At 46.3% G+C, this 16,267-nt stretch overlaps 1 protein-coding gene across 3 annotated transcripts in view; it reads left to right on the forward strand.

Annotated features, from left to right (window-relative positions):
• Nucleotides 1–1,231: 1,231 nt before the first annotated feature.
• SH3PXD2A (SH3 and PX domains 2A) overlaps nt 1,232–16,267 on the forward strand; it is a 257,272-nt gene continuing 242,236 nt past the window's right edge. For all 3 annotated transcript variants that reach the window (XM_050335381.1, XM_050335398.1, XM_050335388.1), the window contains exon 1: nt 1,232–1,317. In XM_050335381.1, the coding sequence (XP_050191338.1) occupies nt 1,246–1,317 (72 nt within the window). In that variant the 5' untranslated portion in view covers nt 1,232–1,245. The remainder of the gene's footprint in view (nt 1,318–16,267) is intronic.

The raw sequence follows: 16,267 nt of genomic DNA on the forward strand, positions 1-16,267 counted from the left end.
GTCTTGTCTCACGATCATTGTTGCAGGGCTAGTAACATTGCAAAAGTTCTGATTCAGAAATTGTATCCATAGGGCATCCAATGAAATCGTATAGAGATGGGCTGTTCTCACGGTAAATAAGGAACTTATTTTGTCAGGAGCTGGGACTTCTCTGCACTCCTAGATTTGCAGGTCTGGAGTCATCAGCAGCACTCTGGAATCTTACTGGAAAATTTGCATGGGCCGCTGTTCAAGAGACTTCAGAGGAACAGGAGATCTTAGTGACCTCAGTTAATTTGGTGAATAGCTTATGGATGTCATAAAATGAGCTGAGGGCTGGAAGATCACATTGAAGTTCCTATCTCTGACATAAATTTTAAATAATCATATGTAAAATAATGACGTGTTATTGAAAAGAAAAAAGAACCTGAAGATGAAATTTCTGGGGCAAACTTTTCTTTCTGGGGTGTGACGGGGGAAAATGATGCTCATTTATCTGTATACTGTATATACAAAGGGCCGAAATGTGTTTATGGCTCTAAAAAGCCCTCACGACAGAGGTTCTGCGTGACCTCCCTCCAGCTCTGATCCCTCTGTGTCCCTGCGGGAGAGCGGAGTGGGGATCTCCCCAAGCGCTGGCCGGCCTTGAGGTCCCAGCTGGAGCCTGGTGGGCGCGGGTTCGGCCCTCCCCTCGCGGCTTTCCGGCGTGACCTTGGCCGGCCGCTCGGGGAGGGCACCTCGGGCACTTTCTGCAGTGACGGAGGGCCCTGGGGTGTCCCGGGCCGTCCCCCGCCCCTGGGGTGTCCCAGCAGAGAGCGGGGGTCCGAGAGCGGCTCCGGGAGGGAGCGGGACGCCCGGGGGCAGCCGCCAGCCCTCTCCGTGCGGCCCGGCCGCGCCCCCGGCACATGGGGGCGGTGGCTCCCGGTCCCCTCCCGCCCCGTCCCGTCGCGCCGGAGCCCCCCGGGACCGCCCGGGGGCGGAGCCGCCAGCCCGGCCCGGCCCCTCCCGCCGGCGCAGCGGCCGCGGAACCCCGGGCAGCGGGCAGGGAGCGGAGCCGGGCTGGGCTGCCCGGAGCGGGGGCTGCCGTGAGCTCGGAGCCGCCGCCGCCAAGGCGCGGGGCGGAGCCGGCACCGGGGCATCCTCCCTTCCCTGCCTGCCTCCCTCTCTCCCTGCCGCCCGCCCGGCATCGCCGCGGCGGGCAGCGCGGCCGGAGGGTGCTGCCAGCGCCGGGCGGGAGCGGCGGAGCGCCGCCGGGGGTGCGCGGAGATGCTGTCCTACAGCGTGCTGGACGCCAACGTGGTGGACGTGGAGAAGCGGAGGAACCCCTCGAAGCACTACGTGAGTGGCGGCGGGGCCCGGCCGAGCCCCGGCCCCTCGGGGGGCGGCCACACGTGTGCGGGTGGGACGGGACGGGGCCGGAGCGGTGCCCCGGGTGCCGTCCCTCGCCTGGCTTTGAGGGGGACACCCGGGCACCCGCCCCAGGTGAGGCGGCCGCGGGACTGCGGGCGCAGCGGGGACCCGCACGGCCGCCTGCTGTGGAGGTGCGGATCTTCCTCAGCCTCTTTCATCCCGTTTGGCTCTTGACTCGTTTTGGTGTTATGATTTTGAAGTTTCTTCTCCTCTGGAAGTGGATCTTCTCTTCTTCCTCGCAAGACCCATCGCAGGATGGGGGAGGTTTCCCAGGTCCCCGGGTTGTCCCCATCGTGGCCGGGGTGCTCGGTGTGGAGCGGAGCAGGGCTCGGATGCTGACGGGGTCAGGGAGCCGGCGGTGCTGAGCGCATCTTCGCTCCTTCTCAAACACAGATTACATTCAGACCTTTTTGAGGGGGCAGCCGGTCTGCAGGGTTATCAGGGCAGACTTGGTGTCTGAATCTCTTTCATCTCTCTTTCAACTTCCTCCTTTCACATCTAACTGCTAATAGCACGGCAGTAAAGGAGAGTTTTTAACAATCATCCCAGACGTCGGTATTGCAGCGTGTCATGTGGAGGTGTCTTTGCCTGAAGGAGTTTGCAGCACATACGGTCTAGTAGCTTTTGCCCTTCCACATAAGAAGAGAAGGTGTCTTTTCTTCTCTCTCTGGCTGTTTCTGGATTTTAGTTTCACCAAATACTTTAACTTTTCCTCAAGATACAATATATATTTTTAAACATAGAGAGTTGGATTTTGTTTATAGAGAAGGTAAATCTTCCAGCTTTGGTAAGGGAAAGCCTGAGGGGGTGTTATATCTGGTGTGATATTGCTCTGAGTATACTGTGTTTCCTGGCATTGCTTGTCTGCTAGATTTCTTTAGATCTAGTCAGAAGCTGAATGGATTGCTTGAAAGATAAGGGCAAAAACTGGAGTTAAACCTTTGTATTAGTGTTTCATACCACTGAGCTTTTTCCTCTAAGGCTTAGACCATAACCCAGTTTAAGGCTAGAGGGCACTATGTTGCTGGGAGATGCAGACTTGTAAAGCTGAAGGTCTCATTTACCATGGAATTAAGCATCTTGTGCCTAATTCATATAAGGAAGTTTTAGGTCTTGTGTCCTCTAAAGTTGCAGCTGGACCTGCTGTTCAGTCTTTTATGTACTCACCGCTTCCAGGTGGGAAAGGCTTCTTCAGCTTTTGCAAGCTGCTGCTGTGAATTCTGGCTGACACAGCTGCAGGCTATTATCTCACATGAAAGGTGACAGCAGAGAAGTAGGTCTGCCAAGCACCAAAATATAGAAAAGGACTGGTAACAACACTTTCCTTATTACCAAGGGAAATTGACACTGTTACTTTCTTGTTTGTTGGAAAATAACCAGCAAGCAGTGTTTTAAAATTCTGTATTTACAGGATTTGAAACAAAACATTTTCCATGTTTACCTGTAGAAACACTCTTTGTTGATCACTGTCACTGCATTTTAATAACAGTAACCTAAACAATTCCAAGAACCTCTCTTTAGTGCTTCTAGTGGGAAATCTTTATCTTTCCTTCCCCTTCTTACTGTACACCTTTTCTAATATTCTGTACCACACCTCCATGTGTCCAGTTCTTGGCCAAAAAATCAAACCAAATGGTTTGTTGGGTGACCGGAGGTGTGTCTGCCTTTTGTTCCGCTGACTCTCAATCTCTGGCTTTACAGTATTCAGCACAATAGGGTCTAGTTTACAAACAGATGTTGGAGTAATTAAGTTAAAAATAATAGTCTCTTCCATGTCCTTATGGAGTTCTTTCTTCTGCATGAGTAAATTAGCCCACAGGTCCAAAAGTCTTGGACTATTCTTCGTTTCCTCAATTGCAGTTTGATGCAGATGCACATGCTGCAGCTTTTCATCTCACTTTGGCTGGATTAACTCACTTAGGGTGAACCCATACTTTCAAGGAATTTAATTCCCTGGGTCTGATCCACTGATCACGGTTACTTTGGTTCTGTGCTCTTTTTTAACATGAAACAACTCTTTTCTTCTAAAATGAATATAAACATGGCTTGGGATTTAGCTCTCTCCATTGCCTATGGAGAGTGCAAAGCTTTGTGCTTTCTGTCCTACGTGGCTCTGAAATATCAAAAAGCCTTTCTACCTCCAACATTCGCTAAGGACTTTGTGCCATACCTTCAGGCCACGTGAATGAGCCTTGGCATCAGATTAATGATGTGTTTCTCTGGTGGATGGGGACCAGGGTACTGCAGGTGTTTCAACATGACTCTCTCTCCTTTTAATTGTGATCTGTCAGAACCATAGGGAAACCTGGAAATATGAAGGCACAGTCTTACCTTTGTGAGTGTTTGGAAAAGGCTAAATGTGAGTAACACATAAGCTCCTGCACTGCTTGGCTTACATGCAAGGAGTCATTGCCTGGAGCAGGTGTTTTCCATGATACGAGCACAGCTTTTGTGGCCTTGACTCAAGAAAGTAAAAGAAAGAAGACAGCTTTACATATCCTCTGCTATGATCCCATGAGTGTGAAACTTCTGAAGATATTAATAACTCACTGGAAGTTTTGTAGGGCTCTGCATGGGAGAAGAGATTAAAGTCTTAGATCCAGTGCTATTTGATAGGAGCCCAGCCAGCTCTCTACCATCTCCTGGGAAATCTCTACTAGGGAATGAGTCCACAATGCTTCCCTCTCCATCTCTGTCAGCAACTGGGTGGCACGACACCACCTGGTTGGCTGGGGGCCCTGGATAGTGGCCTGTGAAAGGATAAACAGAAGGCTGGGTCAATAACTACATGCTTCTTGAGTGGTACATCCCCAATGCAAGTACTGCTGCTCTTAGAGCTTTTGACTTACTAAATTAATTTCCTGCTCTTTCTCCATGCTGATGGTGTTTTAAAAATTGATTTGCACTTGCTAATACTTAAAAAAATGTTAAATCTCCTTGCTTTCCCCCTTCCCTTTTCTTTTAACAAGAACAATGTCAGGAAGGTCAAGTCTGGGTTTGTTGAAAAGACCCCTGTTGCAACAGGGGTCACACATTGGCTGAGCAGTGCTGTGGTGAAGCTGGGTGGATTAGGACAGTGCAGTTAATGGTTGAAGGTGCCAGTTAATCATTCTGAAGAGAAAAAGCTGGTAGCAAAATCCAAATCCCCTTTCCGGCCCCTGCTAAGCTTTAAACAGTCTGAAAGTCTCTCTTCTCAGTTGATGAGGCTTGATCTGTTTATGGGATAGCTTCTTTGGCTTTTAGTCTGAAATTGTGATTGTCTGAATTAAACATTAAATGGTCCCAAACCTCAAGTGCATTCTGTATTTAAAAGGACCCACTGTTGATGCTTGCCTCCTTTAACCATCCATTACGGAACTTAAAAAAAAGACAACTTCCCCTCCCCTCTCTCAGTTCCCAGGTTATCTGTAGGCAGATAGCTTGTCCTTTACCCAAATGTCTGACTCCTTTAGAAGCCCTGCAGGGAGCCTCTGCCTACCAGATGGGCTTGATCTTGCTCTCAGAGAGGGGAGATTGAGTTAGCACCTTCACCTGTTCACTGCTTTGCGGACCTGGGTGATGGCAAACATTCATTAGAAGCCAGATGAATAGGATCCCCCACCCCCCACCCCTGTGCTGAGGACTGAGTAGTTACTGATGTGCATTATCTCACCAGACGTTTCTATGCTTGAGGTCATTTCTAAGGTCTCTTAAGTGTGCCTGTGTTATCCCGGGGGCAGGGATGGATACATCAGTACAGATTTCCTCTTCCAGCACTACTCTACTCCATTTGCAGTTGGGCTTTGTGTGTTTTTCAGCTTTGTACAGCACGGAGGAAAGGTAAAACGCTCTTGGTTTCAAGTGGCTGCTCTGTCTCTTTCCAGTTAGACTGAGATGCACTGCTGATTTTAGTCATCTGAGATGCCTGTATACTGTCCCAGTTCCTCCCCAGGGTAATTGTTTCCTAATGCCCTCTCTGAATGTCTTGAAGTCTCTTGTAGGAATCTTTCTGCTGCATGGATATGGTTGCTAACTTCCTCGGGGCACTGGCATTGCTGACTTTTAAGGGATTGAGTTTTGCTGTGTTGAGTTTCAGCACTGCTCCCAGGAGAATGTGAGTGTGCTTGTCACAAATGACCTGTTGTAAAATGTCAGCATGCTTTGAAGAAAAATCTTGTGCTGTGAGGGTCAAATTCTGCTCCTTGTCTCTTGGCTGCTCTTGCTTACTGCTTAGACTCAGGAGCAACTCGGATGCAATCAGGCATCTTTATGGCTTTATTTCTCTGTATTGCAAACTGATGGTTTTACAAAGATATGGAGAAGCTGGACATGTCAGGGGTTTAGTGGCAAGGAGCTTTGTTCCTACCTGGGAGAAGGAGCTTTATTCCCCCTACTTGGGTCATCAAATGGCTGTGGCCCTGCTTGCAGGTCTGAGTTGAGGAGCCCCATGTGCCACTTGTGCTAGGAGTACCAGCAGCTTGAGGGTAAGGAAAGCTCAGCCTGTCTTTGACTATTTTAACTAGCAGAGCTGGGGACTGTTAATCAGGTTTCTTCCAGAATGAACAAGATGTGACATACCTGGAACTCCCATAGTTGGTGGCCTGTAGGTAGAGAGCAGTGAAGAACCTGATATGAATCAGAAGGCAGTGTTAGGTGAGTAGATTGAGTACCTATTTAGAAATTGTGATCCATTTTTTGCTCTTCCCTTCCCCCCATCAAGACATCCTGTGTGGCTTTCCTTCCAAGGGCCATGATCCAGCTTGACTCACTGGCCTAAATTATTATGATTATTATTACTATTATCTTTTCCTGGGGTGATGGGTAAGAGCCAGAAAATTAGCAGGCTGCTCTGTGACTTCATCATTTCTCAGAACTGAACTTCTGTGTGTTGGCAAGTGTTGTGTCAAAGGGAGTTGTAATCCCCTGTGTGCAGAACAGAGGAGAGCTCAGGAGAAGGCAGACTGGGGAAAAACCTTGCCTGTCCCTTGTAGTGGCTTTCTCTGTAGACCACTGCCCTTCTGGGGTTGATATAGATCTTTAAGGATAACTTCCACCACTCTGCCTGTTTCAGTTGAAATCTTATGATTTTGGAGACTGTATGCAAAGATTTGGTTGTTTTTTAAAGTCTGATGAAACACATCAGGAAGAAAAGAAGTCAGTCTGAAATACCTGTAAGCCATGGGTAGACAGTTCTCTGCAGGTTGGTTCAGCTCTTTGTCCCTACTCCCAAATGGCCAGAGGAGCAGGGATAGCAGGAGGGAGAGATCAGACCTTTGCTAGTCCAAAGCTGCCCTCACCCAGAGGACTTCTCTCTCCCTTATCACTGCAACTAGTTCTTGACTGAAATGTTCTTGTTGAAGTGAAATTCTTCTCTAAAAGAAGAGGTTTTAGTTTCCACGTCCTATTGGGCTTTTTACTTTTTGGACAACATTGTTTTATGAAGCCAAGATAAAGTACAGGTTTTTTCCTATTCTTTGCCTTACAGATTGACTTCCTTCCCTTTCTCAGCATCCCCTCAGCCTTCCACTGCCATACCTGCATGTGATTCTCTCTTTTGGAGGTCTGTTCCCTGTTACTTTAGCCTGAGAAGTGCCCAAGAGAGGCACAGTCCTTTGAGCTTGTTCAGAGCAGGTTTGTAAAATAGCTCAGATGTTTTTGGGCATTTATGTGCTTTTTGCCATGTGCTGCCTGTCAGTTCTTACCTCTGCAACTCCAAGCTGCTTCTGTGGGCAGTTGAGGAGCCCAGCAGAGTAAGGAGCACTCACAGCTCTTTCTTCCAGCAGAGCTGTGGGTTGGTAACACTCAGCCAAGAGAAAATGGCATCTAAATTCAGCAGTTTGCAAAGCAAATGGCTGTCCCCAGCCTTGGGAATAGATTAAAAACCAATAGAGAGACAAGGTAGTTGTCCTGATCCGTTGTGGCCAGGGGAGGATGAAGTAATGCTGGAGCCTTTACATCCCAGGAGGCTGCCTGCACTGCCTCTCCTATGGTTGGACCTGCAGCGTGCTGGGAGGGCAACCAAGTGAAAGGTCAGGGAAAAGCTTTTAGCAAGTCCATGAACTGAGGGACAACAGCTCCCAAAAGCCTCCAAGTTCCATTTTAAGAGCGATGGAGATGCTACTATTGACTTTCACTGGGACTTGGTTGCCAGGGGGATGTTTTCCTAAGAGACAAATGCTTCTGGCTGCAAGTGACCCCTGGCTTCATGAGAGCCCTGAGTGGGGTCACTGTGTGGGTGCTACTAGTGCAACACAGCTTGATAGGCTGTAGTCAGAATTATGCATCTCACTGCTTTGAGTTAAGAGGGAGAGGAATGGAGACACCAAATCTTGGAAAGAGAGAGAGAGGGGAACAGACATCCTAAGGAAACAAGTGTTGGAATAGGAAATGAAGCCCAGATTTCCTGCATCCCAGAGCAGCTTGTCTGTTCGTCTCACACCCGCACCCAGCCCTTAGAGAGATGGGCAGCTCAAAGGCTCCTCCCATCCCTGCAAGGTAGGGTATGTGCTGGTACTCTCACTGGGAAGATGAGGCAAAAAGTTAAGTGGTTGAACCAAAGCCAGCCATGAAGCATATGGCAGCATTTTACAGTATTTTCTTTGGCTTTCAAAGCAGTCTTGCAAATTATCTGATAGAAAGTACAGTCTGAAAAAAATACTACTCTTGTATTCAGTCATTGTCTTCCTCAAAACCCATTTCCCATTTTATGTGGATTAAACAGGAAGAGGGATTCAATGTGCCCCTACCTGAGGCAGGAGGTGACGTACAAACTCTCTAATTTAGTCATTTGGGAGGAAACAGCTGGACCTTCTAATGTGAGGGATTTTGTTTTGATCTTCCTTTCTCGTTCTGTATCCTCTTAATCTGTGCCTGCTCATGCAAAGGGAAACTGGTCCCCAGAAACCACGGAGAAGAGCAGGATCATTAGAGGGGCTGACAGCACCGTGTGTTGTTTGACATTGTGAAGCTGAGTGCTTTCATGTAGCAAGAGCAGACACCTCCTTGCCTGGAGTGTGCTGTGTAAATGTTGCATGAAGAAGGCAGAGAGCTGCACAGTAGCAGCTCTCAGCTTGAAATTGGTGGTGTCTGCTGCTTCATCAGGTAGTGTCAAAGCCAAATGCAGTCAAGTTAATGGAAAAAACCCCAAAACCTAGTAACTTTCCTGGGCCTTGTTTCACACCTCTAGAGAGAGGCTTTATTGAAAGTTTTCTTAATATAGTGCATCTCCCTTTGTCTTTATTATAAGAGCAAAAATATAGTCTCCAGGATCTGTTTATCTTCTTCTGGGCAGTAACATAATCACATTTAGTGTGGGAAGGAAAGCAAAGGGAAACCAGGTGATTTTCTTCACCTCAAAGGATTTTAAAGTGGAATATATTCCAGGCTAGTTAGAGCCTTCCCACTTTAGCACTCTCACTCTTTGCACCACCTTCTAGGTGAATGTATTATAATAATAATAATTTACTCCTTCAAGCGCATGTTCAAGGTGTCAGTTATATGGTGTTCTCATTGTCTGTATTTATAAATATGTGTGTGTGGGGAGGTTGCTGAAATGCATAAGAGAGTTCATTATAAAGCAAGGATGCTTTTGCACTGGGACATGTGCCCACAGACCTGAAAGATGGTCTCTGTGCTGGCTGTTAAGACAAGCGATGACACACAGGTACAGGCAGGTGGGGGCAGTGAGACAATATCGACTAGCTGTGCAATGGTGTAATGGTAACCTGAGCTACTGCCTGGTGGGCATTTAGGCCTTATTTCAAAGAATGGGCATGAAGGACAATAACATAATAACACTTTAAATTATCCTGGGGTGAAGGTAGAGCAGAGAAATACTCTGTTTCTTGTAGCACCTGTACATGCTTGAATATGGTGATGGTGTTAATTGATGCTCTCATGCTTAGGCTGACCTTTGTGGCAATTCTTAATATTCTCTTTTTGATTTTACTGAGCTATTAATTTTGGCAAATCTGCTTCTTATTCCGGTTTCTGCAAGAGGAGCTCAATGTGTAGCTAACCAAGTCCTTGGACTGGGAACATTCTACTTTTGTGGGCAGAATATACATCCCCAAATCTGTCTCTATCAGAATATCACATATTGCAGTAGTATGCTGCAGTGTGTTCTTAATTGCTCCTAATTGGCACTGACTGCTCTAGCACTGGATCTGGGTGTACCATGGCTTCACAATAAGGCTGTAGTGCTGCACAGTAACATCCATTATTAAAATGCAACTTCTTCAGTTTGTGAAAGTTGACTCATTGGATAGAATAAAATATTCATAGACTCTAAGTGTCCATAAATATGTGTGTGGTCCCATACATACTGTGTTTGAAACCTGACTGGCAATAATTATGTTTTGATATGTTGCTGGCCCTGTTTCTCTGACCAGTGGGGTGTGTTTTATTTTTCCTGTAAACCACTCTCTCTAAAAGCAGGGATCCACTGGGCTCTGATGCCCTCAGTAGTCAGCAGAGTGGTTTTTATAGGCTTGATGCAAACTTGTTTGCAAGGAAAACATCCCTATCTCTGTTCCTAAGGGAGAAACACAGCAAACCTCTACTAACCATAGCTGTGTTTAAACAGGAGCTCCGCGCTGCCATTCTGTCTCCTTTACAGAAGTCTTCCGTAGCTGACCTGAAACACTGGAAGTGTGATTCTCCACTGTCCAGGACATGCCTGTAGAGGCAAGCTGTAATGTATGACGTTCATAAATCATCCAGAAAGGTTTGAACTAATGTCCAGTGTGATAAACACACAGGACATTGTGTAGTGTGGTAAAAGAGCTCGTGTGACCTTGAACCTCTCTGGATCTTGGTGTGCTCTGCTGCCAAGCCAACAGCTTTTATAAAGTGTGAGTTGCATGTGTTTATTAAGGGCTGACTGCTAGCACCAGTTTTGAAGCCCCCAAATTTGGGTCATATTCCTCTACCAGCAGGTCTGCCCCTGGAAGCAGCGGCTGCAGAATGGCAAGGTCAAGTTGTTATCCAGAAATGGCAATCAGGCTGTTGCTTCCCTAAGAGTGCTCAGCAGAATGGGTAATGAATGGGGTAACGTGAGAGCTGCATTCCCCTCTGAGGAAACACACATCCAGGATGCCAGCCATGCTTGTCAACTCTGAGCCTCTTTCTCTAGGGCATTCTTTCCTGTCTTGGGGTGCCAGCATCTGTGGAAGTATTTGGAGTACGGTCTTTCTGGGAGTGGCCCTTGACAGTAGGCTACTAGCTGCTGCTCTCTGATCTCTCTCTGGTACTTCCATATTACCTGTCAGGAAAGCTCACTGGCAAGGGTGAAATCTTGCCAGGCATTCTTGTACCGTCAGGGGCTTGATGCAGCAGAGAGCACCTCAACTACCATTTTCCTAATGCTGTAAAGATGAGATTTCGAGTTGCTCCCTCATCCAGTGAGATTTTCCTACTGTTTGTCTCAGGTTGTCTATTATTTTTTATAAATTAGCCCATGCATGTATTTTTTGTGATTAGAAGGTTATTCCAGATTTTTTTTCCCTCTCCAGCAGGTGAAAACCTACAGTAGACCCCTGTGACCCTGAGCAAAATACTTTGAAAATGAGTTTTAAATGTTTTAATACTTTAAAAATAATTTTTAAAACAAGCTTTGCTGCTTGCTGTCTGAGCTCAGTACATTTCCTTTGCCTGAAAATTTGGTGCTCTGACCCCTGCCTCATCTTCAGCAGCCTGAGCTTGAGGGATGGTTATTCCCAGGGCAGATGCTACAAGAGGCAGCTGAGCTCCCAGTCTTCAGCAGGATCAGGGCAGCTGGCACAGCCCCTGCTAGTGCATAAGTGGGAGGCCTCCAGTTTCCCAGGGCTGTCACTGCAGCAACTTTCACTGGCATTAAAATCACTTAGAATTTAAAAACAAACAAACAAGGATATGTGAAGTATTTTCCGGGAAGGAGGCCATAGGGAGCAGATTAAGTAGATCTCCCTCTCCCATCTCCCAGACAGGAAGAAGGACTGGAGTTCAGTGTTTTCCTAAGTGGGATTAAAACAGGCTCTGGAGATGGCTTCTGGGGTGGGACAGAGGAAAGCCAGGAATAGCAAGCAAGGTCTGTATGTGTGTTTTATAAATATATCTATATCAGGTGAAACTGTCTAGAATCTCTAAAGCTGTGCTGGTGTTATCCATTTTATTAACAGAAGGGCCACTTATTTTATATTAATAACAAGATACTAGAGCTGTTAGAAAAGAATGAAAAGTGACTGACTCTAGAGGAACATCTGTGCTGGTTTTCCTTGTACCAAAAGGTTGCAGTCCTGTACCTTCTACATTTTACAAGCCCTGGACGTCCTTAACAAGTTCTTTTTGTTTCCCAGGCAATTCAGATAAATTTTCTTCTTTCAGCAAAAAGTGTTTTATGAAGACAACCCAGGATGTTTTACTCAAAAGGAATCTAGTGCAGTAGCCAGCCTCCGGGATACTCTCACTTGAGGCATATGGAAGAGTCTTTTGGCTGTTATTGCTCAAGAAGAGATTTTCTGTTTAATCTTTTGCCGCTGTCTGTGATTGTAGCAGTCTATGTCAAAACTCTGGGCTGTTTTGGGAAAGCAGCTTTCCACCTGTTTCTGAGCTGGGCAGCTGTAGCTTGCATTTCATGCTTTAATACAGATATCCCCAATTTGTTGATGATAAATATAAATAGTTCCATTTAAACGAAAAATACTTTAACTGCATTTTTCATGGGTAACAACCCTTGGAGTTTGCAGTAGTCGTGTGGGAGAGATCTGTGTGGGAGAGTCCATCATTCTGTCCTTAAACCTCGCTCTGTTCTCTGGACCAGTGGCTTTTTGTTTAGCAGTGGCAATTCACCAGTGGCACCGGAGAGTGACTGTGTATGGGGGTGTCAGAGGCACTCGTGTCTTGGAGGGAGTCTCTTTCTTGAAAGAACTGAGTCTCTGGCCCAAGTGAGCAGGGTCTGAGGACTTACAGCCTGGGGATGGGAGCAAGGCACTGCTGCTCAGACCCTTGGCCTCATCACTAAAGGTGTTGGCCAAGTTGTTTGGCTGCAGTGGCTTGGTTGGGTTTTCTGCCATCCTTTTAGCTGCGAGTAACACTGTCTGTGTACCCTGGTTTGGGCCAGAATGTCCATTGGGATTGCTGTTTTACAGAATTCTTATCTTCTTGTTGGGGGAGTGTGCAGGTGTTTGGTAGGAGCTGGGGTTTTGATGTGAGGTCGTTGTGTGTTCACACATGTGCTTTGCTTCTGTTTTGATTTCTGTATTGCTCTGCATTTGAGCAAGAAGAGGGTATGGTCAAAGAAATGGGGCAGAAAGCAGAGGTTTGCAGAGGATCTTTAGGTCCCATTGGAGCTGATGCCACAGTCCTGACCAGACCCTAAGAATAGTCTTTTATTTCATTTTTTCCCCCTTCTTCTGACAAGCTCTAATCCTTCTCACAGCATGGGGTTATTTGCCGTTGTCTCAAATCTGGAGTTCTAGGTGATCTCTTAAATATAGAAAGGCTGGACTGGAAATCATGTTGTGGGCAATCACCAGTGCTTTCCACTGGTCTGAGAGTCTGAAAGGACTGAGAGTATAGTACTGATGTGCTCACTGCAGCCTTTACTCCTGAGGAGAGGTGACCCAGCACTTTCCCTGTGTGCCAAGGACTTTGTGGGGTTCTGCCCACCATGTCACCCTACAGGGATACTGGGCCATCGGGGCTTGACTCATCTGATGAGAAGAGTGAAATCGTTCTCTACCAGACACTGGCATTCATAGGATTCCAGGTGTCCTTGTGTTGGGATCTTGTCTGTGTGGAGCTAAAACTTCTTGGTCGTTGTCTTGGTGTGTATGAGAGGTGTTGCTGGGATATGATAAAGATTTTGATTCAGACTGGGGCCAGGTTTCACCTTGACCATGTGATTTGGTTCACAGATGACTTGAAAACATCCTAAGGAGTCAAATGAAGAAATGATGCCTACTCTGTTTGTTAAAGAGAGAGACTTCAGTTAGTACTAGCAAAGGGCTGACAGTCCAAACCTGAATGAATGTGTGTTTATCTGACAGCATCCTGTCCTGCCTGGTCCTTTATCAATCCTCTGCGTCTGGTTAACATGAGCTGTAGCACATCTGGCTCCAGCTCCTATTGCCAAAAGGCCAACGTGTTGCCTACTGCACATTGTGACAGAAAGGGTTAAGCAGAAGGTGTAGGTGACTGATGGCTTGCTCTGGGCAGTAACACAGCAGTAAATGCTGAGATGACATGGGAACACTCTTTAGCTGACGTCCCTGCAAGCCTCTTGGTGACATCAAACTCCTGGACCATTTCCAGTCGAGTTTGGCCTTGCCCCAGTGACAATAGATGTTAATCTGTTGGCTTGTCAGAAAAACGTGTTAGTGGTTTTTTTACAGATCCATTTCCAACCCTCAGATTTTCCTGCTAGTAAACACACCATTATGTCATTGTTTTACCAGGAGCCAAGCACCAAAGCCAACTTTGCAGTACTGTTGTCAGCAAATGTCCTTTCACTTTGGGGATTTGAGTTCCCAGGCTCTTTTTTCCCACTGTTGCCCATGTTATGATCTCTTTGTCCATCAAAAGCCTACAACACTTTATGGGGAACTCGTGTAGGGTCCAGCAGTTGTGGGTTACACTTTTCAATGTATTTCTATTAGATGGGGCTCTTGTACCTGTTTAGCAAAGATGCCTTGGTTTGTAAACCTTCATCTTTTGGTTACGTTAGCCAAGACAAACTCCTGGACGCCATATGCAAAAAAAAGGTGAAGGATTTTGCAGCCCAGCCTTGCTTCTAATTGATAAAATAATAGCCAAGTCATAGGACCTGCCAGGGACAAGGTCCTGCCCATGCTAGATCCTGTTTGTTTCAAAACACAATAGCTGAGTTCCTATTGAAAAGACTGGTTGTCAAATTGCTAGCATTATAAATTTACTTCCACAGCTTTCAGAAACAACACTCAACACAGATGAAATAAACCCATTTATAACATTCTTGTAGCTCTTGTTCCTTGTTTTGCTTCTAGACTTATTTCCAGCTGTCTTTGCAAAGGATATGAAAGGAAAGATTTATAAAGTTACCTCCAGTGGTTCGAAGCTAATCTGCTTAAAATAAACAAGCCTCCTATCACTACCTCTGCTTGGCTGGGAACAGTCAAATCTTTCTCATACCAAGGCCTGTCTAAAATCATCTCCCACATCGGTTGAAGTAGTCTAGAAGCAGAGGAAAGAGGAGACAGAGATGTTAATTTGAAACCAGATCTTTACTTCTGATACAGGCATGGATAGATGGTGGAGAAGAACTGGTTCAGTCCCTTTGCAATAGTGGAGGAATTACAACATTCTTGGGTATGAGGTGGAATAAAATTAAATTTTATTTATGTGATTAAGCTGTGCAACACCTTGTTGAAAAGTGTTATGAAGACTTAAAGTACAAGTGGTTTAAACAAAGAACAGACACATTTCTTCGGACAAGACTGCCCTTAAATACAGCAGTCAAGATACGTGGTCAGGTCAGAAAGTCTGTTACCTGCCAATTGCTTAAGACTAAGCACACTGTGTTGTCTGTGTTGCTATTAAGCAGTTTCCATCTATAAAAACAGAGTGCTGAGCTCAGATACAGCTTCGTTCTGACCCAGCCTGCATCTCATGATGCCTTCTCAGGTGTCCCTAAGCTTTATGGCACTAACTCAGGCTGCCAGGCCTGGTTATATTGCTCATAGCAACGAGAGCTGTTGATTCTTGGCCAGGTAAAATTAGGAAGCCGAGTGCATGCCGTGAGGAAGTGAACCTCCATCATCACTTCCAACTCCCTCTTCTGCTCCATACACTTTTTTTGGATCCTATCACGTGTTTATGGGCTAGTGTTGAACATTTGGCCCTTGGCAGATCCCTTTCTGTTTCCCAGTCTTGGGTCAAGTGGCAGTTTATTTTGTTAGAGATATCATGTCTGGTATTACTATTAATATATATTCAGGCTTTGTACTTATCCAATGCCTTTCATCCAAGGGTCTCCAACACTCTGTACATCAGCACCTCTTTGCAAGGTAGACAGATCAGACAGGGAAAGCATTGTGTTACTAGCAGTATGTCTCCTGGCAGAAGTATCTTCTCAGAGCTGTCAGGAAGACAGCTCTGAGTGGATAATTTGGACTGATGGAAAACAGTGTTCCTTTTATGGCTGAAAGTGGGTCATGGAACTGTGGAACTGAGATCTTGGTCATTAATGCTGTCTAAGCATATTGCATTCCCACATATGAACCTTCATGGTGGTTATGTTGGCTTGACTGGGAGCTTGAAATTTCTTCTGATGGTTGATGACTTCCAGTGCAGACCTTTTGTTATTCACAAGCATCCTGTTCTCACACCAGTTTTGTCCTTTTGCATAAGGTTTCTTCACTCTGAGTTTGATTTGGCCTCCTATACCTCTTCTCCCCGCTGTTGTGGAGAATGATTGTGTCCCTTCTTAGCCTTCATTCTGCTGAGCTCCTCTGGGCTCCTCTTGCAGAAAACACCACCCTCAAAGGTACAAAACAAGGAGGTTTCTTTGCCTCACACTTCTCACAGTCACTGCAGACTGAACACAAGTGAGCTGTTTAACCCAGGCACTGACAACAGTTCAGTCTGACCAACATCAAGCATCTGGTGGGTTAATTTGTACTGCTGAGTACAGCCTTGCTGTACTGGTACAGCATCTTGGCAGAGGCCAGATGCAGCTGCCAGGAGAAAGTTTGACCTCAGTGGTGTGATTTTCTGGATGCAGTCAGGTGTGATTTGGAGTAGACAGCTCCTGGGTTTGTCCTGCCCCTGAGCTGTGCACTGTGTCAGTGTGAAGGAGGATGCCTGTAACTTGTGGTTCTTTCACAGTTACATTTTTATCCCTTCAGGCAGTTTCAGAGCTAGTCCCAAAGCCTTGCAAGTGATA

Source organism: Myiozetetes cayanensis, unplaced genomic scaffold, assembly GCF_022539395.1.
Source record: "Myiozetetes cayanensis isolate MyiCay16 unplaced genomic scaffold, myiCay2020 scf10, whole genome shotgun sequence".
NCBI lineage: Eukaryota > Metazoa > Chordata > Aves > Passeriformes > Tyrannidae > Myiozetetes > Myiozetetes cayanensis.